The sequence below is a fragment of the Panthera leo genome, chromosome A1 (genome assembly GCF_018350215.1).
Source record: "Panthera leo isolate Ple1 chromosome A1, P.leo_Ple1_pat1.1, whole genome shotgun sequence".
NCBI classification, from domain to species: Eukaryota; Metazoa; Chordata; class Mammalia; order Carnivora; family Felidae; genus Panthera; species Panthera leo.
Window position 1 is genome coordinate 190,514,515 of NC_056679.1, and position 20,733 is coordinate 190,535,247.

At 37.3% G+C, this 20,733-nt stretch overlaps 1 protein-coding gene across 2 annotated transcripts in view; it reads right to left on the reverse strand.

Annotated features, from left to right (window-relative positions):
• Nucleotides 1-322: 322 nt before the first annotated feature.
• SGCD (sarcoglycan delta) overlaps nucleotides 323-20,733 on the reverse strand; it is a 938,027-nt gene continuing 917,616 nt past the window's right edge. For both annotated transcript variants that reach the window (XM_042948464.1, XM_042948471.1), the window contains 2 exons: nucleotides 1,907-2,030; nucleotides 323-586 (listed from right to left, as the gene is read on the reverse strand). In XM_042948464.1, the coding sequence (XP_042804398.1) occupies nucleotides 413-586; nucleotides 1,907-2,030 (298 nt within the window). In that variant the 3' untranslated portion in view covers nucleotides 323-412. The remainder of the gene's footprint in view (nucleotides 587-1,906; nucleotides 2,031-20,733) is intronic.

Genomic DNA, 20,733 nt, shown 5'->3' on the forward strand with positions numbered 1-20,733 from the left:
GATGCGTGGCTGCTTAAACATGTAGGTGACTATTCGGTAAGAGTCCGATACACTGTGTGGTTTTGAAGGGTCTGGGGAATATTGGGCCTGAATTAGTGTTTTGATTTTATCATGTAGGTGGTAGGGTTGAAATGGAAATGATGGTGGATATCACAGGGTCACCCATGGTTCCTTTTGTACTGAAACCTCATTTTATACAGAGGATATATATATTTATTTATATATATTTATATATATTTATAGCCACCCACACGCATACGCATACACCCACGTCCACACCCACACCCACACCCACACACACACACAAGGTCTTTGATAGGCTTTCTGTGTTCTAGTAAAAATAGCTGGCAGCCAGTGTCTAAAGCCAAAAATGGCCTTTATGCTGCCAACAAGGTCCACTATGGATGGTCTCTCAAAGGCAGACACTTGTGTTTATCTGACAAGTGGAACCAGTTCCTGCCTGGGACAGGAATAATCTCCCATTGGCGCAGACGCAGATCTCGAAGACCTTCTGCCTCGTTCCTGTAGGCGTGTAGGATCCGTGAGGCAGTCTAGGTAGTTTGATTTTCGCAGCATCTAACTTAATCTAAAGAAAGTGAACAGGAAGGAAAGAGGAGTTAGAAGCTGCCCTTTATTCTCTTGACATTCAGAAACAGTAGATGAAGTTCAACTGCTGTGTTGAGTATTCTAGGCCCTGGGAATTCAGAGACGAACGTGACAGATAAAGTCTCTATCCTCAGGGAAGCATATATTCTACCAAGACAATGTCTCACTGGTCTATATTAGCATTTTACAAAAAGTATATCATGTAGAATATGAAGAGAGTCCTAGAGTGAAATGAATTTGTAAATGCAAGGTTGATAATTTACTATGGATGGGCCTTCACACCCCAGCTCTGTCTGTGTGCATGGGAAGACTGCAAGAATATGCAGTGCTTTCTGGTCTTGAATGACTGTTAAGATTATAATCAATTCCTCCAGAGTCTGGATTCTGAGAGCTATAATCTGCATATGTGATATAGCCACTATTTCTACACGTGTATGATTTGGGGTTTGTGGCTGTTTGAAGAGACCATTTTGATAACTGAATACTTTATCTAACTAGCTCTTTTAAAACAAATATAGCAAATGCCAAACCCATAAAGATGTGGATTAGGTACACAGAAGCAGGTGGGGATGGGAAATCTCTAAGTAGATATGAAAAGTGGAATACAGTTTTGATTTAAAAAAAATACACATTTTTTCCATCTATTTAAAAACTCTTAAGTGGAAAAGTTCACCTATGCATGTGATGGAGACATTTTTAAAAGTTTGCAGTTCAATCTTATTTTCTTGGGGATTTGCCTTACCTTGTCTACACAAACCCAAGTAGCTATTCTATTCACCAAAGTTGGATTATGTTGGGTAGAAGAATTCATATCTTCAGTCCTCCAACGTCTTCTTGCCTAGTCTTACCCTATTTGAGGTTTGCCTTGTTCTGATTTGGGATAGCTGTTGGATCACACTCTCCATTCTCAAAGTAGAACCATACAATGTAAACTTTGAAAGTAACTGTGAGTAAATTAAGCTCAGCTTGAGTTAGATGTACATGATATACAGCTTAATCATGCCAGCTACCTAAATCTTACTTTCGGGTGACGAGAGAGAGAATTTAGAAATAGCATTCATTTTTATAGCCGTGTGTATAATTCTCTACCTGTAGTACATGCTATTACTTCAGCACTTACAAACAATGAGACATAACTCTTCTGTGTTGTGGGTTAAGCTTATAACTGTGCTGTCCAACATATTTGTTCCCGAAACAAAACCTGATTGGCTCCTCTTGTTTGAAAGTGGGATCAACTTCAGTGCCATGGGAGTCTGGGAAAGGTGTGGGAAAGGTTGGCTTGTGTCCTTCTCACCCCTACCTCTCCATCTTTGGACTCCAGCCTCAGCTCTGTTCTGCAGGTGGCTTCCATGTTGCCGGCTTCTGCATTTATTTCAACTCCTTTTGGGGCCTCCATCACCAGAGACCGGGTCGGGGACTCCAACCTGAAATACACACAAGACTAACACTAAAAATCCCATTTCGTTGTTTTGTTTTGTTTTGTTTTTGGTAAATTTGAGAGGGAGTTGCTGCTCAGAGCATTGAAACAAAACAGCATTTCTGTATTCGTGCTGGAAATTCTTCTAGCTTTGTTTTACAAACCTGGTCAGGTTTATGACAGAGGATGTAACCTACCTGGGCATGGTCTTCATTGCATATAATGAAGATTATAAAGAAGGTGTTCTAGGATCCTGGCTTCATTTTATCTCACACCCAGCTAATTATTGCTTTATTGGTGTAGTTAACCAAGTTCTCACATAACTTTTATTTATTTTTAGAGTAAGGCTATCTCAGGTCTAAACTGAGCTTTCTAAAATTGGTAGATACTCCTTCTACTTTGTCGAAAGAAGCAGCATCAGAGGTTAAAGCAAGAGACCTACCAGTTAGACATGCCTGACTCAAGCCCCGGGGCTGCCAGTAGTAGGTGACTTTCGCAAGACTTCTCTCCTCACTTCTTTCTTTTCCAAAATTTCTCGATTTCTCCTTAGTTTTCTCATCTATAAAGTGCCTCAAATGGTGCTTGGCACATTGGAAATGCAGTGTATGTATTAACTGTTCCTATTACTGCTGCTGCTATTGTTTTTATACCATGGAATCATAAAGAAATCTCCGGCCTTACTCAAATAGTTGTCAAAAGAAGAGCTGAAATGATCCTTGGTTGCTGGGGGAGGGAGAAGGTAAGGAATTTGACTACAAAGGGGCAGAATGGCAAGAAGAGGTTTTTAGTGATAAACTTTTTTTTGTATCTTGATTGTAGCGGTGGTCACATGACACTCCGTGTTTGGGAAAGCTCACATAACTGTACCCTCAAAGAGTGGATTTTATTATATGTAATTAAAAAAGGAGAGAAGGTGAATCAGCTACGCTTATGTTAATTATTATGACCCAACATAATACTCCTTAGAAAGATCTTTGCCTAACTCATTTAACGTGAGAAATATTGACCATCCCCAGAATAGTCTAGATTTTAGTATTATTGCCAAATAGAAATGAATGAAGATCTTCTCTGTTTACCAAGAAAGTACCCCAACTTAGGAAGCACAGACCTCAGCATGGCTCTCAACTGCTCTGATTCAGACCAGTCTCCTGTGTTTTATTCATATGCTCCCAACTTTCAGACACCTGGAACATGTTCACAAGGAACAGCATCCTCTCTGCCAACTGCTGGCTCCCTGTACTGCGTCCACCACTCCTTGCAAACCCTCTCGGGTTTCAGCAAGTGGCAGGAAGAATGAGCTGACCAGGGGGGACACCACCATGGAGCAATACCAAGCCTCATCCCACAGGTGTCAAGAGAGGGCTTTTCTATGCTTCTCAGTCTGGGTTCCTGAGGTTTGCTTCTAGGCAGCAGTGTTCTCCACTGATGTTTGTATTTCCCCTGCAGTGACTCAACCAGAGTCCCAAAGAAAAATGACAGGTCTGTAGCACTGGTGAAAGATTGACTTGAGCTTCTGTGGAACTCTCATTTTTCCCTTTTCCATCTCAGCCCTTGTAATGGAAAAAATCCCCCATCCCTCCTGGCTCCTCATAAGATCTTCCCCAAGTTGGGGCTGAGCCCCCTCTAACTACAATTTACTTCATTTGCACGTGGTTTCTCTCACTTTGCCCTCAATACAAAGAAGGGGGTCTTGACACCAGAGCAATGGGGAGTGACGTCTGTGCAGCGCAGTCTTGCCTAGGACCTTAATCCATCTCCATTCAGCTCCTCCTGCGCTCTTGATACTCTCACTTTTGAAACATGAAGGTGGTTTTGTGCCATTTTCTTTGTTTCTCTCCTGCAAAGTCTGGCTGGCTTACAGTTTATCCTGCATTTTGTAACGTCTTTTCTTGGTACTAACGTTGATACCTTTTACCCTTCAGAAGGGCATAAGATTCCCATCTGGTAATATTTTTGTTCAACTCCAGCTTCCTTCACCCAATTCTCAATGGCACAGCTGTCATCCGTCTTCTCCAGGTGACAGTCTCATGCCGTCTTCTCTTTCCGCTTCCTTCTTCTTCCCTCCCCCTCTTATTTGACCAGTTAGCCTACAGTTTCTCCCTACTCAGTATACTAATGTATCTCTAACCTGGGCTATTTGACTGCCTCACAAGTTTTGTCTCTCATTCTTCCTTTCTTTCCAGTGTACTTCACAAATGGGTCTACCTCCTGAAGTGCATTTTGAATATGTCACTTCTTGTATCAGTAGGTGATGGGCACCGTGCAAAGTGCTTTATACATATTACCTCATTTAATCCTTCACAAAAACCCTATGATTTCGATATACTCTCTTAGTCTTGATAGTGCACAGAAGGATGCAAAGGTAAGAGACTTGCTCAGGGTTGTACATCTAGTAAAAGGGCATAGGTGAGATTCAAACCCAGGTTTAGTGGAATACCAAAGCCAGTATGTTTTCCACTATATCTTACCACTTACAGAAAAATTGGACTTCTTTCTTGTCTATTATATCTTCACACCATTCTTTAAATTTTGTTTGAGAGAAAGAGAGAGAGAGAGAGAGAGAGAGAGGCAGGCAGAGAGAGAGGGGAGAGAGAATTCTGAGCAGGCTCCACAAAGTCAGTGCAGAACCCGATGTGGGGCTTGAACTCACGAACTGTGAGATCATGACCTGAGTTGAAGTTGAACACTTAATCAACTTAGCCACCAGGTGCCCCTTCACACCATTCTTTGTAGTTAAAGTCCACCTCTTCATGGAATTAGCACCTGTATTTCCAAAGCCAGTATCTATAAATAAGGGTAAGGTGATAGTATTGCATATAGCTCAGTGATACATACTTCCCGGTATGTAATATTTCTCAAAACTTAAATAACTGACATTAGTGACATCAAGTTCAGGACATGGTGAATGTGTTCATATTTGGTATGCAGCATTCAAACAGACTGATCATACAAATAGATAGCTGGGGTAAAAACAATTTAACATAGAAAATAATGTTTAGAGCTAGGAGAACTTGATCAGATGGCGTGCTGGCATTTCAGATGGACATTAGAATTCGCTTTACTCTTGTGCACCTCCTGTGGGCTCTGAGATCAGCAGGTGGGCTCCATGGCCAGAGAAGTGGACTCAGAATGACTGCTATCTTTTTCTCCCCTCTCAGTCTTGAAAGTATCAGGGAGCTGAGAAAGGGCACTACTCTGAAACTGTCTTTTATTGTGAAAAACTACAATAAGGGTAGAAATGGCAATTTCCTGGAAGCAGAGACAAAAAGGTAACTGCATTCTGCTTTGTAGCCTATCTATCTTGATATCTTTTGCTGTTAGGCAGACTTAATAGTTAAGTTCGTTCACATGTTAATCTTTCCCTTGTGGTAAAAAGCTCCTACCAGAGCCCTGGGAGCCTGCATAGAGCACTCCTGTGATGTCAATTTCTGACACTAGATAACCAGTCACAGCACAGTGGCTAAAATGGCATTGAGGAAGGAAAAATGGGAGGCGGCTCCATTCTGATGGGGGGCATTTGAGGGTCCCGCTGGTTCATGGAAAGAAATGCTGCTTCCATTAGAAGAGAGTGCAACCGTCTTATGGCAGGACTGAACAGACTCAGAACTGAAGAATGGCCAGGCAGGGAGGTCCATGGGCTGGGCCAGGTCCTCAGAAACAAGGGTTCTCAACAGTGGGCATCGGAATCACCTGGAGGGCTTGTTAAAATACAGATTGCTGGGCTCCACCCCCAGAGTTTGGATGCAGTAAGTACTCGTGGCAAGTTGAAGCTGCTGGTTCTGGGATCACACTTTGAGAACCACTGCCCTAAAGCAAAGGTCATAATCTCAGGTGCCCACAAAGACTATGCAGGTGATGTAAATCAGTGACCCATAAGAAAGCTGTGAGGAAAACAGTCTCTGCACAGCAATATAAGGCAAGTGATGAAAATGCTTTCCATAGGAGGCGGCTCCTATTCTAATTTGGCTGATTACTGATGACGTTTGTAATGTCCTGAGCTGTTTTTGTTTCCTATTCCCACCCATTGCCTTTTCTGAAGAGTAACTACTATTATGAATTTTGTGTTGACTATTTTCTTGCTTCTCTTTATAGTATTACTACATGTTTGCATCCTTATACCATTGTGTACCAGCGCATGTTTTTAAACTTGACGCATAAAACAATTCCACTTAGGTATTCTTCAGCGACTTCTCCCCCACCTCAACATTATATTCCTGAGGTGCAGCTATGCTATAGCACATAGCTGTGATTTATTCAGTTTCCCCGGTGTCCTCTTAGTTTGTCCATCCCTCTTTTGGACATTTCGGTTGCTTCTAGGTTTTTGTCTATCAACAGTACATCTCAGCACATTCTGTATGCGGCTCCTGGTACACGTGTGTAATTTTCTTGAGGACACATATGTGAAGAGTGGAATTGCTAGCTTCTGGACGATGCATAATTACAGCTTTTGTAGATACTAGTAGCTCATAGTAGTGTAGTGTGTATAGGTCCCACCAGTACTATATGGAGTTCTGGTTCTTCTCTCTTGCCAGCATTTGATAACGTTTTAGTATGACACGAGTATGAAATGGGATGCTATTATCTTCCAAGTTTGCATCGCCCAGATTCGTAATGGAGTTAAGCATCTTTTCATTTGTTTGGAAGCCATTTGGGATTCTCCTTCAGTGAAATGTCTTTTGTCTATTTTAATTGTTTTTATTGTTATTTTGTGTGTGAATTGTAGCCATACTTCATATTCTGAAAAAGAAGTATTTAGAAGTTTGATGTATTTACAATTTCTCTTTGAGTCTGTGGTTTTTGTCTTTTCACTCTGTGCTTAGCATGTTTTCAAGAATGGGTTTTATATTTTATATTTTAATAGTGACAAATTTATGGTCTTTTCCTCTAGGGCTTGTGCTATGTCTTATTTGAGCAATCCTTCCCTACACTGAGGTCATAAAGATCTAATATACTGTTTTCAAAACTTTCAAGCTTTGCTTTTTCATGAAGTTTCTAATTCATCAGTATAACCTTTGGTGTATGGTCTGAGGTTGGGGTCCAAACAGATGTATATCCATGATCTTATCATATATTGAAAAGCCCATATTTAGCTTTGCCATATGGCATTGCCATATACCTATGGGTCTCTTTGGGGACTTTCTAGTCTGTTTCACTATTTTTTGTCTACTCCTGTGACAATAATCAATTGTTTTAGCTTATTTATTACAGTTTTAAAGTCTGTATATTTCACAAGGCAAGTCCTCTTACCTTGGTCTTCAAGGTCTTATGTTCATTCTATTGCCATTGCATCTGTCTCTATTTAGTTATGTTTTCTTTGGTGTATTTCAATAAAGTTTTACAATTCTCTCTATGTGGGATTAGTATACTTTTGTGGCTACTGAAAATGGTATTTTTATAAAGTATATCTCTTATCCCTATTCCTCTCTCCTGTTGTATTGATATCCAATATTTTTTGTGTGCTGATCTTATAATCAATACCTATGTTATTTTTCATTTTTTGTGCACAGGTTGTTCTAAGTTTTTTTGTTTGTTTGTTTGTAGGCACTAATTACGTTAATTTACAAGAGGTTTATATCTTTCTATTTCCTAAGCCATTTCTTTTTCTTTTCATGTTGTACTTATTGTATAAGACTATCTCATATAGTGTTGACCAGAAGTCAAGAAATGGCAATCTTCCTTTTTCCTAACTTTAAAGGGAAAACTTTCAACAATCTACTAGTATGATATTTCGTTCTCAGCATTTTTAAAAATAATACTTTTTATCAAGATATTATAGTTCCTTTCTATTCTTATTTTGTTAGTAGTTTCTGTCATACAATATGAATTTTTATCAAGTACTATTTCTCTTTAATATATTAATGTGGTGAATTATATTAATTTTCCGATAATAACTCATTTCTATTTTTTTGGCCTTAACCCAACATTGTAATTACAGAGTATCTTTTTTTTTTTTTTTTTTTTTACTTCTGAAACTATTTGTTAATATTTTTTTTAGGATTTTGTACCTGTGTTAGCTCATAAGTGAGTTTATCCTATAGTTTTTTTGTCAGGTTCCATCACTTTTCTATAGTCTGGATTTCTTATGAAAAATTAGACTGATTTGTATCTGGCCTATTTAAACTCACTTAAAGGACAACCCTCCTTTGGGCACAGAAAGACATTTTTATTAAAATATTTACAGGATTAGCTAGGCTTTGTGTTTTTTGGCAGGTTGGGTTTTGGTAAGTTATATTTTTTGTTGGTATTTTTCCATTTCATATAAAGATTTAAATTTGTTGGCAGAGCTTTTCATAATATCTTCAAATACCCTTGCATTTGTAGTTTTGTAATTTTGGGTCTCAAATATTTTTTTTTCACATCTTTTCCCCCTTGAACAGTATTGCCAATTTTTCTTTTCAAAGAACTAACTTTGGGTTTCTCTATCTTACTTTATTTTAAAGTTTGTTTGAGAGAGAGTGCGAGCCTGCATATGACTGGGGGAGGGGCAGAGAGGGAAAATGAAAATCCCAAGCGGGCTCCATGTTGTCAGTGCAGAGTACTATGAGGGACTTGAACCCATGAACCGTGAGATCATGACCTGAGTCAAAATCAAGAGTTGGACACCCAACCTGCTGAACCACTCAGATGCCCATCTTATTTTTCAAATTTTTTCCTATTTCTTGAATTTCTTCTTCTTTTGTTCTAGATAAATAAGGATAAATCGGCAGTTGTTCTAAGTTCTGAAATATGTTGCCTTCCCTAATTTTTAATATATGAATTTAAGGTTATGCACTTTTTTGGGGGCAGTGTCCCTGTGGAGTATTTATAATATGGGTGCAAATATGTTTTTTTAAAATTTTAGTACAATTTTTGCTGTTGTTTATGAGTTTTATAGAGTGTTGTCCTTAATTTCTAAGCATGTAAGATTTTCTAGACTGTATTTTTAGTATGTATTTTCTTGATTGGTTTTGAACTGATAATCTTATAATAGAAAATATTTTCTTTATAAAATCAAGTCTTTAAAAATCAAGATTAGGTTTTTGGCTTAGTATGTGTCAATTTCTACAAATATTCATGCCTGTTTGAAAAGACTGTGTTATTGCAATTGTTGGTGCTATCTTCTATATGTGGTTATTAATTCCATATACATAAGATATATATGTGTGTATAGATATATATATTTAAAAAGAACAGTTAAACACACACACACATACTTGTTAGGTCAGTTACTAAAAGCAGTATGTTGTTAAATACATTCCAGCATAGAACTGTTATGTCTTTTCTTCTTATATTGTGTAGTGGTCCTCTTTATTTCTTAAAATGTTTTTTTGCCTTAAAATTAATTTTGTCTATTAGTATAGTTGTTCTCACTCTGTTTATATTAGTTTCTATCTTGGACACATTTTTTTCATACTTTTAAATAGCAACTATTCTGTATGGTTATGTTTTAGATTTTCTCATGTAACTGGATTATTTTTTCTTTCTGATGATTTTTTATTGAAATCTACATACAGTGAAATGCACAGATCTTTTTATTTTATTGACAAACATATATATTGAAGGTGTACAGTGTGACCTTTGGGAGAGGGTCATGTGCTTTTTTTCTTAACTGAAGCATAGTTTACACATAATGTTAACATTTTTCAGGTGTACAACGTAGTGATTCGAAGACTATATGTTATGTTATACTCACCACAATGCAGCTACCATCTGTCACCATAGAACACTCTTATTCATTCCATAACTACTGGAGTCTGTATCTCCTCTCCATGACCTATTTTGCTAACCCCCACTACTCCTTTACTCTCTGGCAGCCATCAGTTTGTTCTCTGTATTTATGGGTCTGATTTTGTTTATTCATTTGTTTTTTAGATTCCTCATATAACTGAAATCACATGGTATGTGTCTTTCTCTGACTTATTTCACTTGGCATAATACCCTCTAGGTCCATTCATGTCAGAAATGGCAAGATCTCATCCTTTTTTGTGGCTGAGTAATATTCCATTTGTGTGTGTGTGTGTGTGTGTGTGTGTGTGTGTGTGTGTGTGTGTGTGACATCATCTTTATCCTTTCATCTATGGATGGACACTTTGGTTGCTTCTATATCTTGACTATGTAAACAATGCTGCAATAAACATGGAGGCATATTTTCAAATTAGCATTTTCATTTTCTTTGCATAAATAACCAGTAGTGGAATTACTGAATTGTATGGTATTTCTATTTTTAATTTTTTGAGGAATCTCCACACTGTTTTCCACAGTGGCTGCACCAATTTACATTCTCACCAACAGTGCCTAAGGGTTCCTTTTTCTCCACATCCTTGCCAACATTTGTTATTTCTTGTCTTTTTGATTCTAGCCATTCTGATAGGTTTATGGTGGTATCTCATTGTGGTTTTGATTTGCATTTCCCTGATGATTAGTGATGTTGAGCATTTCTCACATGACTGTTGACCATCTGTATGTCTTCTTTAAAATAATATTTATTATTCAGGTCCTCTGTCCATTTTTTAAATTGGGTTATTTGTGGGGCTTTTGGTATTGAATTGTATCAGTTATTTATATATTTTAGATATTAACCCCTTGTCAGAAATATCATTTGAAAATGATCTTATCCCGCCCAATAAGTTGCCTTTTAATTTTGTTCATGGTTTCCTTTTCTGGGCAAAACTTTTTAGTTTGACATAGTTCCAACAGTTTATTTTTGCTTTTTGTCTTAGGAGACATAGCTAGAAAAAAAAAAATGTTGCTAAGGCTGATATCAAGGAAATAGTGTCTGTTTTCTTCTAGGATTTTTATGGTCATGTCTCACACTTAGTTCTTTAATCTATTTTGAGTTTATTTTTGTGTATGGTGTAAGAAAGTGGTCCAGTTCATTATTTTGCACAAAGCTGTCCAATTTTTATCAGCACCATTTATTGAAGAAACTGTCTTTTCCCCATAATATATTCTTGCCTCCTTTGTAGTATATTAATTGACCATGCAAATATGGGTTTATTTCTCGGCTCTCTGTTCCATTGATCTCTGTGTCTATTTTCGTGCCAGTGCCACACTGTTTTGCATACTACAGCTTTGTAATATATCTTGAAGTCTGGGATTGTGATACCTCCATCTCCATTCATTTTTTTTCAATATTGATTTGGCTGTTTGGGCTTTTTTGTGCTTCCATACAAATTTTAGGATTATTTCTTCTAGTCTTGTGAAAAATGCTATTGATATTTTGATAGGGATTGTATCAAATCTGTAGGTTTCTTGGGGCAGTATGGACATTTTAACAATATTAATTCTTCCAATTCATGAGCATAGTATGTCTTTATATTTGTGTCATGTTCAATTTCTTTCATCAGTGCTTTATAGTTTTTACAGTACAGGTGTTTCACCTTCTTGGTTAAGTTGATTCCTATATATTTTATTTTTTTGGTACAATTATAAATGGAATTGTTTTCTTAATTTCTCTTATACTTTCAGGGTATAGAAATGCAGTGGATTTCTGTATATTAATTTTGTATCCTAAAACTTTCCTGAACTCATTTATTGTTTCTAGTAGTTTTTTGGTGGGTCTCATGTCATCTGCAAATAATGCTTTTTTTTTTTTTTTTTTTTTCAATATGGATGACTTTTATTTCTTCTTCTTATCTGAGTGCTATGGCTAAAACTTCCAGTACTATGTTCAGTAAAAGTGGTGAGAATGGATAGCCACGTTTTGTTCCTGATCTTATAGAGGAAACATTCTCAGTTTTTCACCATTGAGGATGATATTAGCTGTGGGTTTTTAATATATGGCTTTTATTATAATGAGATACATTCCTTCTAAACCCACTTCACTGAGATTTTTATCATGAACATACATTCAATTTTGTCAAACGTTTTTCTCCATCTATTGGGATAAGATGATTTTTATTCTTTTTGTTGATGTGGTGTATCACATTGATTGATTTGAGAATACTGAACCATCCTTGCATCCCCAGAATAAATCTCACTAGATTGTGGAGAATAATCTTTTTAAGGTACTGTTGAATGTGGTGTGCCAATAATTTGTTCAGGAGTTTTGCATCTATGTTCATTAGGGATATTGGCCTGTAGTTTTCTTTTTTGGCAGTGTCTTTGTCTAGTTTTGGTATCCAGGGTATTTTCGGCCTTGTGAAATGTATTGGGAAGCTTTCTTTCCTCTTGTATTTTTTGAAATAGTTTGAGGAGAATGGGTATTAACTTTTCCTGAAATGTTTCATAGAATTCACCTTGTGAATCCATCTAGCCTGGACTTTTATTTCTTGGGAGTTTTTTTGATTATTGATTCAATTTTGTTTTGTTCAGATTTTCTATTTCTTTCTGATTCAGTTTTGGAAGATTGTATTTTTCTAGCGATTTATCCATTTTTTCCAGGTTGTTCAATTTGTCGGCATATAATTTTTCATAGTAGTTTCATAATCCTGTGTATTTCTGTGGTGTTGGTTGTTTCTGCTCCATTTCTTATTTCATTTGTGCCCTCTCTTTTTTTCTTGATGAGTTTGGGTAAAGGATTATCAATTTTACCTTTTCAAAGAACCAGCTCTTGGTTTCATAGATCTTATTCTATTGGGATTTTTTTAGTCTTTATTTCATTTATTATTGCTCTCATTTTTGTTATTTCCTCCCTTCTCTAAACCTTGAGCTTTGTTCTTTTTTTCTAATTCCTTTAAGAGTAGGGTTATATTGTTTATTTGAGACTTTTATTATTTCTTGATAGCCTTTAATCACTATAAATTCCCCTCTTAGAACTTTTTTCACTGTGTCCCAAAGATTTTGGAGCATTGTGTTTTCATTTTCATTTGTCTCCCTGTATTTTTTGATTTCCTCTTTGATTTTTTCATTGGTCACTGGCTGTTTGGTAGCATGTTGTTTAGTCTCCACATATTTGTGGTTTTTTTTCCAGATTTGTTTTGTTTTGTTTTGTTATTGTGATTGATTTCTAGTTTTATACCGTTGTGGCCAGGAAAGATGCCTGCTATGATTTCAGTTTTCTTAAATTTATGGAGAGTTGTTTTGTGGTCTAACATGTAATCTATCCTGGAGAATGTTCCATGTGCACTTGAAAAAAATGTGTATTGTGTTGTTTTGTATATATCTGTTATATATGATGGGATGGGATGTTCTGTATATATCCATTAAGTCTATCTAGTCTGTCATTCAAAGATAATATTTCCTTCTTGATTTTCTGTCTAGATGATTTACCCAGTGACAGTCCCCTACTATTATTATATTGTTGTCAATTTCTCCCTTTATGTCTCTGAAAATTTTTTTTATGTATTTAGGTGTTCCTATGTTGGGTGCCTAGATATATACAACTGTTTTATCCTCTTGTTGAATTGACCCCTTTATAATTATGTAATGCCATTCTTTGTCTTTAGTTGGAGTCTTTGTTTTAAAGTCTATTTTGTCTTATATAAGTAGTGCTACCTTGGCTTTTTTTGACCTCAATTTGCATGCAATATATTTTTTCATCTTTTCACTTATAGTCTGAATGTGCCTTTAGGTTTGAAGTGTTCTACACAAGTAGACCATGACAAAAGCAATGAGATGTCACTTACGATATTAGTTTAAAAAAGGCTAAGACTTCCATATTGGGTTAGTGCTCTCATTCCTCACTCTGCGGTATGCCATCTGCTATCTTGAGAGCTGTCCTATGGAGATATCTAAGAAACTGAGGAAGCCCACTAGCCTATGAGGAATCAAGACTCTCAATCCAACAGTCTACAGGAAAATGAATCTTGCCAACCACAGGAGTGTTTTTGGAAGTAGATCCTCCCCAAGCCAAGCATTTGAAAAGACACAGCCTTGACCAACAGCTTAAATGTAGCCTCACAACTGATCTTGAGTTAGAGGCATCACTACATTGCAATCAGATTTCTGACCCACAGAAACAGTGAGATAACGTCTATTGCTTTAAGTTTTTAAGCTTTAGGGTAATGTGCCATATAGCAGTAGAATAATACAATAAGAAACTGCCAAACCATTTTCAAAGATGCACAGTTTTACATCCCTACTACCAATATTGATGTAAGTAAAACTATTCTGGTGGCTATGAATTGGTACTTTAGTCATCATCTTTCTGATGACTAATTACTTTAAGCAGCTTTTCATGTGCTTATTGGCTATTCACAGATGTTCTTTTGAGAGGGATCTTTTAAATTTTTTATTTATTTTTGAGACAGAGAGAGACAGAGCATGAACGGGAGAGGGGCAGAGAGAGAGGGAGACACAGAATCGGAAGCAGGCTCCAGGCTCTGAGCCATCAGCCCAGAGCCTGACACAGGGCTCGAACTCACGGACCGTGAGATCGTGACCTGAGCTGAAGTCAGACGCTTAACCGACTGAGCCACCCAGGCGCCCCAAGAGGGATCTTTTAAATCTCATGCCCAACTTTTTTTTTTATACAGTTGTGTTATTTGTATTTTTATTATTGATTTACTATATATTTTGTGTAAAAGTTCTTTTTCAGATATATATATATATAGGATATGGTATATATCCAGTATTTTCTCCTACTCCATGATTGGGCTTTTCTGTTTCTTTTTCTTCCTCTCCCTCCCTCCCTCCTTTCCTTTCCAACACTATCTTGATGAATTTATGTTGAGTACTTTTTGCACCTTGTCTAATAAACCAACACCTACACCAGGGTCACAAAGATAGCTTCTTATATTTTCTTCTAGAAGCTTTATAGTTTTAGCTCTTATATTAGATTTATGATCCATCTTGAATTAGTTTTTAAGAATAGTACTGAGTACTCTCCCAAGAGATTTACCCTGTTGCTGCAGCAACATTTGTTGAAAAGATACCCCTTTCCCCACTGAATAGCACTGTTTGGTTGAAAATCAATTAACCATTTTGATAGATCTATTTCTAAAGTCTCTATTCTGTTCTGTTTATCTATCTATGTCTAACCTTATGCTAATACCGGATTGTCCTGACTGCGAAAGCTTCATGATAAGTCTCAAAATCAGGTAGTGTCAGTCCTTTAACCTTTGTAAAAGGAAAACAGATTCTTTTGGCTATTCTATAGCCTTTCCTTTTCCATATGAAATGTTAAAGCCTGTTGGGATTTTGATTGTGAACCCATAAAACAATTTTGGGGAGAGTTGATATCTTAACAATATTGATTCTTTAATGGATTTTCTTTTTAAATCTAGCTGCCCAAATTCACCATTCTTCATTTATGTGCTATTATTACATATTTTGGCTTGTATTTTTTAATCCAGCAAGATTACTGTGTATATACTATTTATATATGTCTACGTAGTTTCTACTTTATTCAGTTATTCTGTCATCTTAAAATTCCCTTTGTTTTTAACATAAAACAAAATTCTTGGTATTTTCTTTCAGTGATGGTCTGCTGGGCCAAATCTTTACTTTTATTTTTCTGGAATAAATCTTTAAATTTCGTGCCCTACCCTGTGGGAGGAATTTTGGCTGGATGCACAACTATGCTGATAGTTATTTTGTCTGAGAACTGAAGATATCATTCCTTTGTATTCCCATTCTCACAGTTGTTGTTAAGAGATCAGCTGTCAGTCTAATTTCAGTTCTAGAACTTCTATTTGGTTCTTTCCTTTCCTGTTGCTTTTTATATTTGGTATTTTGGTATGTTATTCTGATGTGTCTCGATGTGGATTTCATTTTATTTACTCTACTTGAATTTTTTTTTTTTTTGCATCTCTAAATTTGTAGTTTTGTATCTTTCATCATGTGTGAGTAATAGTCACCTGATATTCTTTGAAAATTGTTTTTGCTCCATTCTTTTGCTCTTTTCATTCTGAAACTTGGACTAGACACTCTCACTCCAGCTTTCCTGTTACTGCATCTCCTTGGATAATTCTCAGATATATTTTCACGTTCACTTATTTTTCACCTATCTCTCAATATCCATTGGAGTTTTACTTTTTGAGATAATATTTTCATTTCTAAAAATTCTGTTTGGTTCATGTTCTAATTAGTCATTTTTATATGTCTTTATCTTTTACTCTGTCTTTTAAAAAACTTTTTTTGATGTTTATTTTTTGAGAGAGAAACAGTGCAAGTGGGGGGAGGGGCAGAGAGAGAGGGAGGCACAGAATTTGAAGCAGGCTTCAGGCTCTGAACTGTCAGTACAGAGCCTGGCATGGGCCTCGAACTCATTGACTGGGAAATCATGACCTGAGCTGAAGTTGGATGTGCAACTAACTGAGCCACCCAGGCACCCCTATCTTTTACTCTTTCAATTCATTCTTTTGTTTCTTTACTCAGAGTAAATATACTTCTTTTATATTCTTTCTCTACTAATTCCTATATTGGAAGCTTCAGTAGGTCTAAATTGGCTGCCTCATTTTCCTGCTTGCTCTCCTGCTCATGGTGCCTCATTTAAGTGTTTAATGTTTCTCATTTGTGGGTTCATATTTTTCTTTATCTGTAGAAATTGAGACCTGCATTTAGGGTGCTTTTTCTAGAGAGGATTTGCATTTGTCATCAGTCACTGGTGCCACCATCAGCTTGGGCCAACTGTAAACTAATTTTTTTGCTTGAGGTTTTAGAACCACCTAAGTAATACATATTCAGGCTATAAGCCACAGTGAGGGTCAGTTTGGAGTTACCAAACTTTGGAATCATTTTTTCTTTCCCTTCCATTCAGTGCTGAGATTCAAAATAGGTAACTTCCCTTGCAATCCACTGGATGAGAGTTGGGTACACTGGGGTCCAAGTTTCATTGTGGGATCTCTAATTAGACTGTTTCAGGTTGGCCCTGAGATCTGTTTTGCTCCTATGACTACTAGGACATTAAAACTGTAGCTGAGTTTCATCTAGTTCAGCAAAATCTGTAAAGTAATAGCTGGACTTGATACTCAGGTTACTTCTCTAGATTCCCATGCTGTTTTAGTTCTTGGATTCTGAAAAATCCTAATTTCCAATTTTAGGTTTTTTCAGTGGGTGTGCTGGTTAGGATACTTAGACTACCATTCTACTGCACTAGAGGTCCAAATTTCTGATTTTTCAAAGAAGATGGAAATTGAAATTACAGTGAAATCACCTCAATTTTAAAACTTGGTAGCCTATTACTATTCTATACCATGAATGTGCCAACTTTTTAAGAGCTAGATCTAAGGTTAAGGTCTAAGGGTTTGGTCTAAGTGTTGCCAGTTTGCTAGAAAACTCTCTAGAAGTTTATTGATCAATGTTCAATCAGAGAAAGAGAACCTCTATAAATAGAAAATATATAGACACCTTGTAGGAATTTAATGTGTCTTTGTGTCTGATCTTGGGTCTTAAGTCAGCAGGACAGGCAGTCAAGAAGGGGAGATGGATGTGAAGTGGAGGGAGAGGATGAGCTGGAACCTACCAGGAAGAAGCGGTAAGAGATCGCCAACAAGTACCAGTTCAAAGTCTCTGAGTGAAAGAAAAGCTGCTTCCCCCCACTTTTTTTAACATTTTTAAAATGTTTTTTTAAAATTCAATTTTGAGAGACAGAAAGCACGAGCGGGGAAGGGGCAGAGACAGAGGGAGACACAGAATCAGAAGCAGGCTCCTGGCTCTAAGCTGTCAGCACAGAGCCTGACACAGGGCTTGAACCTACGAACTGTGAGATCATGACCTGAGCCGAAGTAGGACGCTTAACCGATTGAGCCACCTGGACACCCCTGCTGCTCTTTGTGGAGAAAGCATGGACCTGGCACATGAGCTGGAGGGGTTAAAGACTTGGCTGCTGCCCCACACTAAGAAGGTGAGCTGGCAGGTGATTTCCAACAGTGCCTGGTGCCCTGCACTGACCTTCGGGGGTAAAAGGACTATATCTGCTATTTAATGCCACCCTTCAGTCCTCATGCAGCCATGCTAACTCAGTGAAGGGAATTACAGGAAACATAGTTCTTTTTTTTTAATTGTACTATGTTATTTCATTTTATTACTTTTTAAAATTGAGATATAATTGACATATTAGTCTCAGGTGTACAGAAGAATGATTTGATATTTGTATATCAAAGTCTAGTTAACATGCATCACCTTGGAATCACACTGTGATAATGTGCTTCTTTAAAAAATTATTTGGTTAATAATCACTTATAGATCCGTTGCTGTCTAAGAAACCAGTCTCTAAATTAAACCAGTTTGATTTTCAAGTCAGTTTGTGTTTAGATATGCTCAAATTTCTAATATCTGGACCAAGTGAATACTGCATTTGCCAAGAATAAATTGGGAAATGAATTCTGTAAGCAAACGACCCATTGTTTTCCTGTAGGTCAGTGAAACGTAGTTCTAACATAGCCAAATTGGTACAATACAAATCCACCCACATGATCCTGTTTTAAATGGCTACTTTGGCTTGAACTTCCAAATACAGAATCAACTTCCAATACAGAAACTGGTTGAAATAAAATAAGTACCTGAAAAAACTAAGAAACTTGGGCTTTTCTAATTATATAAGGTCTACTTTTAAGGTGGGTGAGTTTTACTTTGAAATTCAAGCCCCTTATATCTGCAGTAGGGATTTAAATTTTACCAATGAAGCTGCTGAATTTTTAGAGTTAGATCTGTCTTTAAATCCTGAGTTGAAAAATCTAAGCAGAATATTCTAGGGTTCTGCTCTGAAGATTTAAGAAATGGACTGGATATTCTCATTTGAAGGCCATTTCTCTTACAAAAGCAGTGATATTCTGTCCTCTAGGGCAAAACTGTTTTGAAGTTTCCTTCTACAAAAGGCATGTCAGGCCATCACAAAACATTCTTTTGAATCAACCCTTCTTTTCCAGTGTAGAGATTGCTGATATATTTAATAAACGTTTATAACACTAGGTCTAAGGGGACACAGTGAAGTGGCCTGTATCCCTGATTGGCAGAGTCTGGGTTGGTCTTGAAGGTCCTTTAAGAATTGGCTCATTTATTTGCTTAAGAAACATTTATTGAATTCTTAGTATATGCAAGATTCTGGGGTTACAGGTGTAAACAAGGTAATCCTAATCCTTGCCCTAGTGAGTTTATGTGCTAGTGAGGATGAGATACATTAAGCAACTTGTTTATGGTGGTGAAGAGTCCTTAATGGAGAAGCTATTAGGACTTATAACTGGAGGCTGGGTCACGGGAAAAGCTGGAGCCTAGGAAATCTTATGCTGACATCTGAAGGATGAGAAGGTGTTAGCCTGGTAAAAGATGAATGTTTCAAGCAGAGGGAACAGCATGCCTGAAGACTTTTAGGAGGAAAATAGTTTCGGTTAAAAGAAATTGAAGGGCAGCTGATAGAAATGTGGTATCAATAAGAAGAGGTAAGTCAGGCCTGGCCTGGCAGAATATGGTGAGACAATAAAGGATTTAAAATGGAGAGGTGGTATAGGGGAGTAAAATGATAATGGACAGCATGATCAAATGTCCATGCGGCAGAGATTACTGTGGTAATTAATTTTATGTGTCAGCATGACTGGGCTATGGGATGCCTAGACAGTTGGTCAGACATTATTCTGAGTGAGTCTGTAAGGGTGTTCCTGGATGAGATTAACATTTAAATTGGTAGACTACCTTCCCTAATGTGAGTGGGCCTTATGCAATCAGCTGAAGACCTGAATAGAACACAAAGGCTAAAAAGGGATTTTTCCTGCCCTCAGAATGGAACTTACACAACTGGCTCTCTTGAGTCTCTAGCTTGCTGCCTGCAGAGCTTGGGACTGCTCAGCCTCTATAATTGTGTTAACCAATTCCTTATTGGATATATATTTCCTCTTGATTCTGTTTATTTAGGAAACTCTAATACTGTGTGTGTGTGTGTGTGTGTGTGACACACACACACACACACAATTATTATTTATAAATCTGGCTATGGAGTGCATATGGGGGGGGCAAGAGGATTGCAAAGAGAGCAGACAGAAGTCTAAGGTTATCCAGGTACGAGAAGACGGTGACTTGGATTTGATGGTGGAATGACTCCAGGATGATTCCCAGTATTGTGGGTCAGACACTGATGTAGGGAAGAGTAGAAACAGAGCACTTCTAGAGTATCATGAATTGAGTCCCAGACATGTCAGATCGGAGGGGTCTGAGGTGTCAGGTGGAAATGTGAACATGTAGGGCTAGAGACAGAAAAGTAGGAGGTATGTTTGATCATGGTTGGCAGTGTATTTCTGTATTGTTGAGTTAATGGTACTATGTATATACAACTCAAAAGAAATATTTGAAAACCTAGTCAGATCCTATGGACGTGTTTTGACTGGTGAGACTAGGTAGGTACACCCCAAGGACTGTCTCAGCCAAGTAATGATGGTGGCATCCCATGAGGGTGAACATCTTCTCTGAAATATTCTCTTTCAATAGCCAGATACAAAGCAAAGTCCTGACCAGAGTTCCACAGCACCCAGACTCTGCTGCCCTCTGAGGTGGTTTCCCAGCTGTGGTGTGGCCCAGGGAATATGACAAGGAGAAATGTGATTGTGTCTCTTAGATTTATAAAGCCCTGGAGAAATGTTTTCTTTATTGAACCATCATTTCTTGGCACATTCTGCATTCATTTGTAAGCTTTCCTTCTCTGCTCAAATTTCATTCCAAATACCTGTAAAACATGGGGCAGCAATAGTGTCCCTTTCTTCCTCGGTTATACTCAGAAGTGTCATGAATCAAAAAACCCCACAAAACTTTAAATGCTATCACAAGGTCTGTTTTTAAAACTCAGAGAATAATTTATTTGCCGTTGGCATTATCAGTTTGTTCTCTCCGTTTCAACCTCATTTTTTGTTGAAATTGTTTTT